Source organism: Vidua macroura, chromosome 2 (assembly GCF_024509145.1).
Source record: "Vidua macroura isolate BioBank_ID:100142 chromosome 2, ASM2450914v1, whole genome shotgun sequence".
Lineage (NCBI taxonomy): Eukaryota > Metazoa > Chordata > Aves > Passeriformes > Viduidae > Vidua > Vidua macroura.
In genome coordinates this window covers 24,995,667-25,010,419 of record NC_071572.1, presented here as the reverse complement: position 1 = coordinate 25,010,419, position 14,753 = coordinate 24,995,667, and the positions used below count along the sequence as shown (strand labels likewise).

Sequence of the window (14,753 nt, the reverse complement as noted above, 5' to 3'; positions counted from 1 at the left end):
GCTCCATCTTCCTAGACTAATCAGTTCAAGTCCAGCATCAGGAGGGCAGACCTAAACCCTTCCCAGTTCTCAGGAGGGCTCAGGCACTGCTGCAGAGCTCCACTCTGCAATAGAGACACCACCAACACTTCTGCCCCAATAGCATTCACTGGTCCCAACCTCTCTTTTATTGATGTCAGTAGAGTTACACTTGACAAGAGAAAACAATACTCCTCTGAGTGTACATGGCTGGGGAGAGAAAAACTAACATTCTTCATGGGGTTTTAGTTATTTTTTTCTTGGCTTTTTTTTTTTTTTCCAAAGCCAAAAGTGTAATTTCTCCTTCCCTCACACACCACAGGATCACAGGATGGAAGCAGCTGACACTTTACTCCTCCACTATATTCTGACCTTTTCCCCACACTGATTTTGTTTTTTTAACATACAACTAAAAGAAACATTATCACTGTAATTTGCACTGGGCCTGATACTAATGTCAAGAAGGCATAATGGAGGCTTGGGCAGTAATGATACATTAATTTCTGCAAAGAATTAGAATAAAGTTTGTGACATATCAAATGTAGCTTGTACAAAGCTGTATTCCCTTCTGTGTAATCTCATGCCATTTAAAGGGATTATGCTTGGATACAACTCAGTAATGGACCATGTGGGTTTTTAAAAATCTGATTAACATCTGACAGTAGCTAAGCAAGTGCATCCCATTCTGGCTAACCACCCTTCTTTTCATGGCAAGGGAGCCCTCAAAACTAGGTCTCCAAATCTCTCTAAGTACCGTGTGAGACAGATGCAGCACTGTAAGAGACAAGACTCCACCTACACCTTCACCTCTTCCTGTTCCATTTTAGGTAAGCAAAAACAACCTCAATAAGGCCACACTGTCAAGTATCTTAACAAGTTTACACATAATTTTTTACCCTCTGTCACATGTAATAGTAGAGCAGAATAAAACCAAAATCCTTTCATTTCAAAGTACTTCCTGACTAGGGATCAAAGAACATTTAAAAACATAAGATGTTAGAGGGTTTGAAAATAGAAATGAAAACACAGGCACAGGGGGGAAGGAGAGAGAAATGGACCATTTTTTTGAAGTTCACAGTGTAGGCATGCACTTGAATAGAAAACTGTACTTTTTTTTTTTTTTAAATATATTTGATCATAACTATCGCAACTTTAAACAATTCCTCTTTTTCCCCTCAGGGAGGGGGACAGAATAAATACACACTCAAAAGCAAACCAAAAACAGTTTCCATCTCAAGCAAACTTATTTTACCTCAAAATAGTCATTGTCCAGCCTAAGAAAATGAAATGCTGTGCCTTGCTCAACAATCTCAGTATGTGTCCTACAACCATTTGTAGCTCACCTCATTAGCATTGTGTGCTAACTCTAATCACTCAGGCACAGCTAAACAAACAAGTTACAGCCACGGCACAACCACTGTGAGATGCCTTATCATGTGATATTCTTTGCTGGTGTAATTTATGTAATGCAGATTACTTTTGTTCTAAACACTTGAAGAAATCAATGTGGGTAAAGGCAGTTTCATTGCCACACATCTTTTTCTTCCCTTCCTTGAATATATAACTTCAGAGCCACCATAAAAGCTAGGATTACATATCTACAGCTTTTTTTACACTAGAGGATTTAAAATTAGAACAAAAATCCATTTATATAAACATCTAACGCCTATGAAGTTTGTGAGAATTGAAACAAAAACACACATGCACAAATAACTTTACTCATTTCTTCCTGCACTCAATTTGCAGAAGTCTACAGCAGACTAAGGGGCTTTAATTTAGTAAAACCCAGGAGCTTATTTAGTCATGTCCTGGGAGCTTCTCCATAGAATGCATCATCCTATACAGAATTTGTAAGTATTTACAGTATTTTCAGCTACATTTCAGAGAAGAAAGAAGTGTAGTGTCATACTGCCAATGCCAGACCATTTTACAGAGTATGTTGAAAACAAATGAGATGTCCAGGATGAACATTTTTTTCAGAGAGACCTTAATCAAGAGCATATATTTCAACAATCCTATCTGGATCTTTTTTAAATCAATCTATTATAACATTGATAGAAAACACATTTTGAATTTGAGCTAGCAAGGCTGCAAGTTCTCCTAACCACTTTTAAAACACGTAAGGCAAAAAAGAGCCCTTTTATCTTTCAACCTCATGATTAAGGCATAAGGGCACTTAAAATACGTCTGAATTAGGAAAATCCTGAAGTGAGGTGTATATATAGTTGCTAGGAAGTAAAGAAAAATGGACAGTGTAAGATTACCAGCTCAAGAAATGCCAACTCTCCTAATGAAGACAAACTTAGAAGAGTATGGACACAGGAAGGCAACAGAAATTACATATAACCTAGATGAAGCTTCTCATGAACACCCACCTATTCAAACAACTTCAGAGCTTTGTATCAAACAGCATTACATCCTTGTTTCAACAAGGACAGCAGAACAAAGAAAGTCCGGCAGCAGGACACAGTGACAATGCATTTGGATACAGAAGGGAGGAGAATTTCAGAAAAGCCCTCTCTGTAGGATCTTCAACAATATCCATAAAGCAAAACTTAGTTGAGAATAGAAATGCTCATAACAAGTTTCATGGAAACAAGCAATAAAAAAAAAAAGAAACAGTGCAGCAAAATTGCAACAATGGACTTCAAGTAAGAACTCAGTAAACTTAAAAATATGGATAAAAAAAGAAGTCCCACTAGTAACAACATAAGCAGAATAGACTCACAAGAATGATAATTCCTTTAAAAGTTAGTGAAAGTGAATGCAAACTGATGTGGAACAAATATTGCAAACATATACACTGACCACAAACACAAAAAGAAGCTAAAGTAAGCAGGAGAAGTCAGGTCACCATTTAAAATACAACTAACATGGTCATGAGGGTAGTAGTAACAAAGCATTCCACAGCATGCATACATACATACATGAAGGGGTAAAGCTAACCTGCAACTCCACAGTTACTAACACACTAAGAAGCTCTTGGTATGTCATGCTTCCTTCTACCACCCCCCATCCTCCTCATAAAAAAGTCAACTTCAGGCAACTCAAACATATACCTACAAATGCATAAAAGCAGGTTAAAATTACTATTTTGATAAATTACACAGTACCTGTTGTGCTGATTTGATAGTAAGAGAACTAGCTATATCCATATCTGAAATCAGAGAGCACAAGTGAAGTTCCAAAAAGTACTAGAAAAAGCCAAACACAGTAATTTTAAAAATGGATGAGGGAAACAGAGAAAGCTAGTGAGCTACAGCTCAGTCATTTCAACTTTGTAATACTCAATGAACTAAGCTTCCTGAGAAGAGAAAAGCATGGGCACAAACAGAAGAAACTTCCATAGAAGAAACTAAACATATGAGACAGCAGTCCAAGAATGCAAGTACTCTTGCAGAAGCCAGAAGGGATAAACTGTTGTAGCAGAGAGAATACACCTATAAAGTGGAGGGAAAAAGACTTGGGAGAAAATTCTTCTGAGGGCAAGAAGTGAAAGTAAAAACCATGTCAGCCCCAGGGATCAGACAGGGTTGCAAGGAGTCACAAGTATCAGACCACACTTGGTACTAACCTTGGCACTACAGCTTGTCTCTTCCTACTTAGAAGGGTTACTTCACCCAAGTATTCTTAATAAAACAAGAACCACTTAATTCCAGTTACTAGCAACTTCTGGTTCTTGCATGTTCACTGTTAAAGCATTTCTGTTCCGGAGCTTAATTATCTACCCAGATTCCAAGAGTTAGAAGAGGTCAAAACTGATGAAATCCAAACAAAATCTCTGCAGCAATGATTTAAATGAATAGCAATGAGACAAGAGGGTCATCATGGCTAATGCTAAAACACTACAAACCAAAAACAGACTTCAGTAATTGTTTCTCAGGATAAGCTGCATCTGAGAGATCTCTAAAGAACATTAAAGCCAAGTCTTACACTGGGACTATGTCTGGGAGAAGTTGGTCGAAAAGGGCAATGAAGCTGCAGATCTCAGACTAGCATTTTGCAGCAACAGACTGGAGATATTAAACCAAAGAAGAAAATAAGAGGATGCAACCAAAGGAGAAAAGGTAAGTTTTAGAATGGACTTTTAGAATGGACCTCACTGCAATCAGGCATCTGAATAGCTGCCTCATAATGGGGGGAAGAAAAAAAAAAGCCATGCCCAAGACTTTAGCATAGCCCCAAAAGATGTATGTTTTCACTGGAGCTGTCACAAAGGAAACAGTGGTAAAGCCTTCCAGAGACCCTGAGTAATTTTATCCTACCAGGCTTATCCCTAATCTCTGAAAATAAGCCAAGACAAGGAAAGACATGGGGTAAAAAAAGGAAATAAAGGAGACAGAGAAATTATGTCACCCACAGCAATGTCCTAGTGGATTAAAAAGGAATGTTACTTCTGATATTCGGATGACATTTACAGAAGGCACTTAGACTGCATAAAGTTCAAAATAAAACTTCAGCAGAAGGATGAAGTCTGTATGAAGAAAAGCTGAAGGCACATGAACAAGAAAGAAAAAGAAAAACCACAAATACATTCGCTTTCAAAAGTAGATCTTGATAGAATTGGGTTTCCTTCCTGCAGTTGTTTACTTCTAAGTAATGGGATATATTGAGTAAATTTTTGTTAGGTTTGGGGTTTTTTTCTTGGTTTGTTTTTTGGGGTTTTTTTTTGGTAGGAAATCTCTCACTATTTAAACCAGAAGCACCAATTCAAAGTCAGCATCTGAGTCAAAATCCCATATTCAGACCAAGGAAGTGAGAGCAGCCCAAATGTGACAGACAAGCAAACAGAATAGGGAGTTTTCTGCACACTTACTGCTAATTCAGAAGCCACCCCCTACAGTGAACTGGGGTGGGGAAGTGCAAGTTCCCAAGCATTAATCATTGCTGTGAATGACGTTCAGTAAATAAAATCAAGCTTGAACAAAAAGCATTAGAAGCTTTAATAAATCAACCAACCATCAACCTCTACCCAAAGCAAGAATTTCTGTAAATATGCTCTCTCCTTCAAAACTCACCATTTGATTTGATTTCTCGTACGTAGTTACTTGGAAACCACCCTGTTTTTCCATTCAAGGTTCCTTCCCACCAGCCTCCTTCTTCCACTCTTGTAACATGAATAATATCACCTTTTGAAAAAGAAAGTTCATCTTCATTTGTCTGTTGAAAATTAAATTTGGCTCTCACCACCAACTGATGGTTGCCGTTATCTGTCATGTCCTAGTAAGAGAAAACAAAGAATAAAATGATCATTAGAGACTTAAACAATATTTCCATGAGCAAAACAGAAATGTCCATAAAATAGAGTTTCCTCCACACACAACAGTCCCTACACATTTTTACTCAAAAGTCTTTATAAGGAGCAATTTAGCATTTCCAGTATTTCTGTCGTTTTTAATCTACAGATTTTTGTCAGCCATGGAAGTATATATTCTACTTATTACAGCCCCTCCAAATCAGAAGGGGTTAACAGCTAAAATGAGAATAATTATTGCTCTCACAAAAAAAAAAAAAATAAAGAAAACATACACATTTTCTATAACTAGCATAAATTGAAACTGCCTTTGACAACAACAAAGAAACAAAGGCTTTACATTAGAGAGCTTTTTCCTAAAATTCTCTGCGCTGCAAGGAGGGAGAAACTGAGTTTGGTTTAATTTAATTTTGGATATATCAAGAGTTTGCAGCTCAAAACCTTTTCCTTTTCTTTTTTCCTGTAACAGATCAGGTTGGTGGCTTCCACAGTTACAAGTCTCCATGGCCTGCCAATGAAGGAGTGTTCTTTCACAAAACCTATGAGTTATGCAACTTACCTTGAATAGGTACTCCCAAATTATTTCTCTGAAGGTTAGCAAAGCTGGAAGCCTGCAGCAGTCAGACTTGCAGCTGTCCATATACACTGTGCATGTATGCTCATCCCCTACCATGGATGTAAAGGCAGATTATCATTCTGTCCTAACATCTGAATGATCTTACAAGTAACTAGCAAGTCTTTCAAATGAATGATTTTCAAATTCAGCATTTTGTCCCTAGATGCCAGTTTTGGGTATCTGCCCCATGCAAGCATTTCATGACAGTCTGGGCAAACTTTTGTGCTAAAAAAGTGCAATACTTGGAGAACTTTAAAAAACTTGCACTGGAACTGAGAGAATAGCACTACAAATCATGTTTGTCTCTATCCTAACCAAGAATCAATATCGGTACAGCTAAAAACATAGCCTAGTGAGAAAATGACTGTGTAAGCAGTCCTAGTCAGCTACCCAGGCAGAAGAATTTAACCTACATATTGCCTATATAACTGAGGTGATGAAAAGACTGCATATTGTCACTAGGATCTTACACGACAGCTTGATTCATAACGCCAGCAATCATGTTATTGTATCGTAACTCAATCCGACTTTCATCAGAGTTAGCAGCTGAGAAACTTCAGGAAAATGAGGGCAAACACAACTTGGAAAACATGAAGGAAGTCCCAAGATAGTGTAAGTACCAGTGTTTGACAATTAGATCAGCACATTTTCAAACAAGTGCCTCTGCCTTAGTTTTCTGCTGGTATATTATGTGCTTTCATCCTCTCTGTTCAACAAGAGAGAATGTTTTGGTTTAGTAAATGGTAAAAAGCCACAAAATAAGCAGAAACATTGCACAGTGAGATCAACTACAAATGCTATGCTCTGCCAGTATTGTTTTCCAGCAGAGGAAATGAGTACAAACTTGGTGAGAACTGTTCCAAACAGATCATCTACACCAACAAAACCTAACAATTTCCTGGGTTTGACCACTAGATCTTTTTCCCTCCTTCTTGCACTTCTCTGCTCTAACTTTGCACAGAGCAACTCAGATCACCAAAGTGATAGAAACACTGAAAACATCAATTACTTCAGTGATCCAGCTAACAGCCAGTCCCACCAACTGCTGCATCTGCAAAACTGAATGGGTTGTGAACAGCAGTACAGGAGCTCGAATTAGTGGCAAAGGGCAAAAACTTCCACAGGCTCTGCTACTAGATAAAACACATTACACCACACCTAAGAATGCCACGGATAAAGCAGCTTTCATTAGGGTTCTGAACCCTCCTTGCAAACCTTCAGTGATTAAAAGTACATTTTATCACAATTTCCATGAGGTATGCAACCCTGAATTCAGCTGTACTATAAAACAATGTCCCATACAACTCAGTCACCCGAAGGCAAGTTGAAGGATCAACCTTGAAATAGCACAGAAAAGAGGAACAACTAACACTACTGTCAAAATTAGAAGTATCACCTTCACGGAGGTTTGAATAACCTTCAATCATCACCTCTAAACTCAGAGAGAAAATCAGATTTTTGTCTTTGGAAAAGCAAGTCCTTACACTGAGAAGAAAAACATAAATCCAGGAAGATACTGTCTATGCAGACAACATGGAGCACTAAAGGAGCACTAAACACTTCAAACACTAAAATAGTTTGAAGTTAATAAAAAGCTGCATGTATTTTGAAATATCATATAAAAAGCTGCAAAAACAAACTCACAGGCTAAAAATACAGAACTGAAAGAGAAGAAACAGTTACTTTGCTACACTATAATTTACTTTAAAGGGGGAAAGAAAGGGGGGGAAAAATACCACACCACAGCATATTTCATTCTTCCAGAACTTACCAAACTCCGATACTGTCCCTGAAAGAGTTTTGAAGTTCTACTGTGTGAAGACTGGGATCCCAAAGAATCAAAGGATTTTATCCGATGAGATGAGGGACGTGCACATACAGAGTCACTGCCCAGCCCAATGTCTGTACGAGGGTGGGGAAAAAAAGTAAATATTAGAATTTTAACAATCTGCATCTATAACTTCTGCTTATCTCTGTAAAATTCACATGCTTAAAGCAGATTTGATGTATCTGCATTTACTCAGTAATTCAAGATTTAAAAAATGATAGCAATAAATCTAAAATCCTGAGACATTGACAATTTCTTCCCCACACAGACAAGAAAACAACTTGGCCTGTTTAGAGAGAGGAGGGTTAGGGCTGTATTTATCTATTCCTAGTCACTACCAGTCTATTTAAAGGTAATTAAACAGCAGCATTTTAGCTAGTAGCCAAGAATTTTGACTGCATAAAACTTGCTTGAAGTGAAGCCAGCCACATCTGTTTCTTAGCTCTTCTCACAGCCCCCCATCTCCTTCTCAATTAAAACATTCCTTCCACTGTCTTTTTTCCTACATTCCTTTGCCTCATCCCAATTTTTTTTGCCAACTAAGCTATTTTTTTTCTTCTTTGGAGGGAGGACTAGGAATAGAAGAAAGGAAAATGCTGCTTCTCAAGTAAACAACACCCTCGCAAAACATTTCCCCTTTTCCATTTGTCTCTCCTCTGAGAAGCACACCCATGTGATATGTTCACCTGAAGGGCTGTGTGCCATCAGGGGCTGCTGGGGTCCCTTGTGGGCTGGGAGGCACCAAGGGAGCAGCAGGAGAGGGCTCATCGCACCATCCCAGCCAGGAGTGGGGCAGCTAGGGACACCAGGGCAGCCTCAGCCCTGGACACTGGGCTGGCACCTCCCCGGGATGGGATGTTGCTAGCCAACAAGAGGGGGGGGTGTCCTGTGGCTTAGTGAGCCACAGCCAACCAGGTGCTGCACCAAAAGCAGCTCCCAAGAGCCAGGTTCAGTGTGGCTGCAGCCTCCTTCCTTGATCCCACCACTCCAGAAACTGATACTTCGATGGAATGAAAACCCACAGAGGTCCTTCATCAGTAATCATGCCCATTAGTCACATTCCTCACTTTGTAGGAAGGCCTATCTCAGAAGAACCTGTGTATGCCTGAAATTCTTGCAGATCCACATGAGGATCTGAAATCCATCTTCCAATACTAGAGCAGAGAGATACAGTCTAAAATGCCTGCTACACAATCACCCAGTTAATGAAAATTGTTTGGAAGAACAAGAAGGTTTATGCTTGCTCTTACAGGAATGAAACAACACCACAGTTTGCATGTGGTTTTGATTTTTGGTTTCCATACCAGCACCCCATGCCCCCACCGTGAAAGGGATCAGCCCAGGTCTCTTCCAACCAGCTGCAGTTGTGGCTATTTGACATAGACATTGATCCATAGACATCTGGACAAAACAGGCACACTTTTTCTCCACTTTAATGATGGCAAAGGCAGAAATGGCCAGTGTACAGCAGTTTTAAAGATGTACTGCACTGGTCTGCATTTGCAGTTACACTTGAGATGAGAGGCAGTATCTCCAACTGGTCTAAACAGCTTCAAAGAAGTCAATGGTATTACCCCATGCTGCTTCATTAAAAATTAAGACGTGGTTGCAAAACTTAATTTTAAGGGGTGCTTTCTAATGCAAGGGAAAAATATAAAACCACCAAAACCACAAAGTCTCTCATTAAACAGGTGAGAGATTATAAATGTGATAAGATACTTATCTCATTAGTATTAAATGAAGTTACACTTATGCATCACTGACTTTTCTATCACCTTCCTTTTCTTCCTCACACAAAAACTGATATATATGGTTCAGTTTTAGACTCTCTCTCAGACTCTGGCCTGATGACCAGTACTGAAACTTGCTGCAGATGGTGAAAAAGGAAGAAACCAAAAGGGCCAATGTTAACACTTCTTGACTGTCGCAGGGTCCAGCTGGCACAATTTAGCACAGCCTCACCCTACAATGATGGATGGACACCTCTCACCTGTCTGTTATTTCTACAGCTCTCTCCCCTCCCACTAAAGAACTTGAGGTGAGTGGTTCATGACTTCTAGCTGGTAAATGAATGAGATGTGGCTTGAGGGATCGAAGACACTAGATATCCTTCTGTTATTGGCAAGAAAGGATAGCACCGGGAAATGTAGGCGGGGATGGCAAAAATGTTGCCAAACTCTTCAAATAGGAGAATGACAGAATGGAGCAAAAGTCAACTTTAGTAGTTAAAACTTGGAGGGGAAAAAAAAAACAACCTAAAAACAGGCCTTTCTGAAAAACATAATTTTTCTAAATTGCTTGCTCACTTAAAGGCTTAGCCTTAGCTCTACCACAAAGCTTCCTTCTGCAGAGGATGTGACTAGAGAACCCAGAGCCACTGCAAAGTTTTAAAAACATGAACTTCCACAAAAGCTCATTTAAAATGCTGCATATGTTCACCTCATCATGGGTACAACACAGATATAAATATACACTGAAGCAAGGTGAAAGTAGCAGTAAGCAAGCACAAGACAGAGCAGTCTACTTACCTGCAGTCACCTTATTTAAAGCCACAAGAGAGCTAAGAACTTTGCTGAAATTCTGTCCCTGATACAGGTCATTTGCATCAAAAGTCTGAAAGAGAATCAAAAAACAAGTAGTTAAGTCATAGAAACAAGCCTTTAAGCTTGTACATACAAACCACAACTGTAGAAGCTATTGCATGATCAAAGTATTAATCTTTTAGTGGTTGTTATGAACCAGTAAGATGGGGGGTGGGGGGGGTCTCCTCAAAAAAAAAATTAAAAACCCCAACAAACTATGACACTTTTAAATGGAAAGATAATATAGCAACAGCTGCACTTGAAAAAAACTGAAGAACTGAGAAAGTAAAAATATCAAGTATAATTTAAGTTACAAGAATGTCGAATAAAACAAGTATCAGAAGTTTTCCTAAGACATTTTGGCCAAAAAAAAAGTTACTGGGTACCATTACTCTTGGCATACTCTTCTTTTTCTGTAGCAGTGCACAGGCATTGTACCTGATTTTTTCATAATGTACTTTGAAAATAACTACAAATACTTTAAGAAGTATTACAACCCACATGCTGTCTCTTTACAAGACACAGAGGAAAGCAGCATTCCTTAACATTAATGAATTTTTAAAATAATTAAATTGCTGGACAGGTTAGATCAAGGATGAGGTTTGGGAAGAGGACAGATGAAAGGAGAGGTTCATTTTATTTTTATTTTTTAACTGTGGTAAGGCGATCCAAACCTTGAATTATCTTGCAGAAAACACTCCAGCAACTTTCAAGCACTGGGTGATGACATTAAACATCTGGATTTTTTTGGGGAAAAGAGGACATTTTTTAAAAAAAGGAAAAAATCCCACAAACCCATATTTGCCTGAGGTAATGGAAACACTCATCCAAAGTCTCATGAAAATAGCTCTTGCAATAGATTCTGCATACGTTGAAAGAACTCACTGGACTCCTTTGTACAAGACTAGAAAGCTGACAATAAAAGACAGCTGCTGCAGTTCTTCCAACTGATTTAAGAAACAGAAAGATATTTAGTTTTCTGCAGTGAATCAGTTTTTATCTAAAAAGTCAACAAAAACCAGTTCACTTTTCTGACAACAGACCCATCCCACAGACACTATCAGAAAATCCTTACCCCAGAAAACAGCCTTCACAGACAGGAGAGGAAAAACTCATAATCCCAGGGGAGAAGCGAGAAAGGAACAAAGAAAGGCTAGTTTAACCCAAGAGAAGCAAAAGTGTTAACAAAAGCTATGAAAGTAACCACAGAAGGGGCTGCCAGACCAGTTCTGACTGGTGATGCAATATCACAGGAAAGGTAGAACAGATTTAGGAAACATTTAATGACTGTGTTAGTAAAAAAACAAACAAACAAACACCACCCACAAAAACTCCCAATGCATCCACAGTATAGGTCCCTCAAGCTTGAATAGCATTTACACAGCTCAGAAAAGCAATGCCACACAACACACACAGCATCAAGCAGTCAGAACCACACAACAGTATACTCCAAGGAGTTATTGCTCACATAAATTAAGTCAAATAACTACTTCAACAAGGTTCACTGGACTACAGATAATTTAAAAAGGCTTCTCTTTATTATTTGAAGTTGTAAGGACTAAGGAGAGCCATCAGGGAATGGCCTAGATGTGAATTTTGTAAGGCTTCTCCTCAAACACAAGGAATATTAAAAGACTATGTACACAAAAAAAAAGCATTAAGGAGAAAAAAATAATCTGATTTAACAAACAGACATGATAGATGTTATTAACATCATAATTTATAAAGTCAAAACCAGGCTGGAGATCAGCTTAACCACTGCTCAAATTGGGGAAAAAAATTAAGCTGCTATGGAACAAGAAAGTATTAAGAGTGTGAAATTTCCATTATTACTACAGCTTATTGTGGTAGTTTTTAAACAAACTTGAAGTGTAAGTAAACTTGAAGTGTGAAAAGAATCACAAAAGCCTAGCCCTGACCCTAAAAAAATTAAATACACGGGACAAGTGCTCATGCAGAAACCAGAACTGGATCAGAAAGGGACAAGGGAGAAAGAATGACTAAGAAAGGGAACATTTAAAACAAAGGTTAAAAATTACAGCTTGAAATTACAGAACCTTAAAACAGCCCAACCCTAAATCAATTTTAAGCTCACCTTCATTCTGGATTCTGACAGAGCCAAGAGCTCTCCACAGTCAGGCTAACTTGAGAACAAAAGGTTGAGAGGAAGCCTCGTTTCCTGCTACGCTCAGACTATAGTGGATACCAAGAACAATTTGATTGGATCATCCCAACATGTACAGTGCCATAAAAAACCTGTATCCAGGACATGCATCCAGTCTGCTCCACAGGAAACAACACAATGGGAGGATGCAAGAAACATTTGCTTCCTTGTGATTTTACATGAAGCAATTCTGACCGGAAGCCACCCTTAGCAGCTCCTGGCCAGTATGTTCAGCAGCAGCCTACAAAAAAGGGGGGGAGGGGGACATGACACCCTCCAGAGGGGTTGTTTTCTAACATAGCAAATGTTTAAGAAATAACTAACCTACAGAGGTAAAAGGTGAGGGAAATAACATAAGTGTTCTAATGTTTTAAGGATAATTCCTGGTTACAAAATCCTTATCTCAAAAAAAAACCCAAACAACCAAACCTAAAAAAACCAAACACCAAAGAAATACACAACCCACAAAAAAAAAAAAAAAAAAGAACAAAATAAAAACAACACCAAACCCACAAAAAAAAAAAAAAAAAACCAAAAAGAAAAAAAAAAAAAAAAAACCACAACAAAAGACTCCACCAAAACAAAAAAAACAAACAGACAAAAAACCCCCCTGCCAACCACTTACACCCTTCGTCCATCTTAGTGGAGGTTTGCTTATTTCACAATATATCTGAAAATTTTGACAGAGTAAGAAAATCAACTAGCCAGGGAAAACAGTCTACTCCAGGTTTTCAAGGGAAATCTGACTTGCATGTGGCCTGTAATCTTTATTCTGGTAATTATGGACAAATTAACTGTAGAACTGACTCTCAAAATTTATCTTGATCTTAAAAAGAGTAACTTCTCATTCAGTGACACTGGATGACAAACAGCCCTCCCCTACCATACAACACTCCAAATTATTCAATTGCAAAAATCAAAGCTGAATTTTGAAATCCAAATATCAAGCCAAACCATTTTTATAACAATAACAGTATTCCAAATAATAAGGTCTGCATACTAAATTACTTCTATAATACTGGCATAACCCACTCTTCTAATCACAGCAGGAGCACAACATGAATTCAAAGCTGCACATCCTTACAGCTCTGTAAACCTAAAAACACAAACACTTAGAAAGGTATTACTTTGCAAATATTAAGATTTGTCTTTTGAATAGTATGCAACAGGTATATATAGATATTAAACAAAGCTTTACGGAAAAAAATATTTCCAATCTGTCCTCGACTTCCAGACAAACAAAATTTATAACTCTGTAGAGACTCTACCTGCGACAAAATTCACCCTCTTGTTCATTCAATCCTTACTTTCCACCAAAATTCAGATTAAACATTAGTAGGAATACAAGAATAAAACCATCATAAATCAGATCAGATGAGGACCCAGCAAAGCCAAATATTCTGAACAAACTATTTAACTACACTTTTGTTTTTAAATACCACAGAATTACCTACATGCACATATGCCTTACATAAGCATTAAGATGAGAGCAGGAGAATGGGGTGATGCTCACAGTGATGGTGTTTGTCTTCCACTAGGAGTGATGCAGCCTGGCTTTCCTGGAGATTGCTGAACATCCATCTGCCTGCTCATGGGAAGTAATAGATTCACTCCTTGTTCTGCTTTGCTGGCACGCCCTGTTCAGCTGTACCCATTCCACTGCCTTTATCCCAACTGGGGAGTTTCCTTATCTTTACCCTTCCGAATCTCCCCCCACCCCACCAGGGCAGAGTGAGAGTGAGGCTGCCTGGGGCTGCAGCACAACAACACCCCAATGGATACCATGTTCTAAAGGCAGGCCAGATCAGGCTAGCAGTGACCTACAAACACTCTAGAGCATTCTGGCACTTTTGGTCACTGACTGCTAAGGCCTCCCAAATGCCAACCCTCACTCACAGATCCTGGCTACCCTTTCCACACACCACACTAATTCCAAACACACAAGCCTGGCTTCCCACAAATATATATGCATTTTCTGCCCCCAGATTTCAACTGGCTACATACTTTATTGATAATAATTTTATGACCTCTTCCAGGTCATTAATGAAATTTTACATAATGTGGTCAAGTAGTAACAGCAACAAAAGCCCTACAGCAAGATATACACTGGATGTACATCTTGTCAATTCCATTTGGAATTATAATTAAGTTTATTAATAAGCCAGTTTTTAAACTCACTTCATGACAGCCATTTTCATTTTTCCATCACTAAGATTTCCTCAACACCAAACAAAATGCCTTAGAGATTCATTTCATCCACATACTGGCTGTTCAACTACCACATTTACCCT

At 38.6% G+C, this 14,753-nt stretch overlaps 1 protein-coding gene across 5 annotated transcripts in view; it reads right to left on the bottom strand.

Annotated features, from left to right (window-relative positions):
- The window catches only part of ARHGEF7 (Rho guanine nucleotide exchange factor 7), a 115,925-nt gene that overhangs the window by 59,831 nt on the left and 41,341 nt on the right, over window positions 1–14,753 (bottom strand). For 4 of the 5 annotated variants that reach the window (XM_053970272.1, XM_053970268.1, XM_053970269.1 and 1 more), the window contains exons 3-5: window positions 10,245–10,329; window positions 7,660–7,790; window positions 5,037–5,238 (exon numbers count right to left, since the gene is read on the bottom strand). In XM_053970272.1, the coding sequence (XP_053826247.1) occupies window positions 5,037–5,238; window positions 7,660–7,790; window positions 10,245–10,329 (418 nt within the window). Of the gene's footprint in view, window positions 1–5,036; window positions 5,239–7,659; window positions 7,791–10,244; window positions 10,330–12,393; window positions 12,451–14,753 lie in introns of those variants that run through there. The other variant, XM_053970270.1, reaches the window with a different exon arrangement.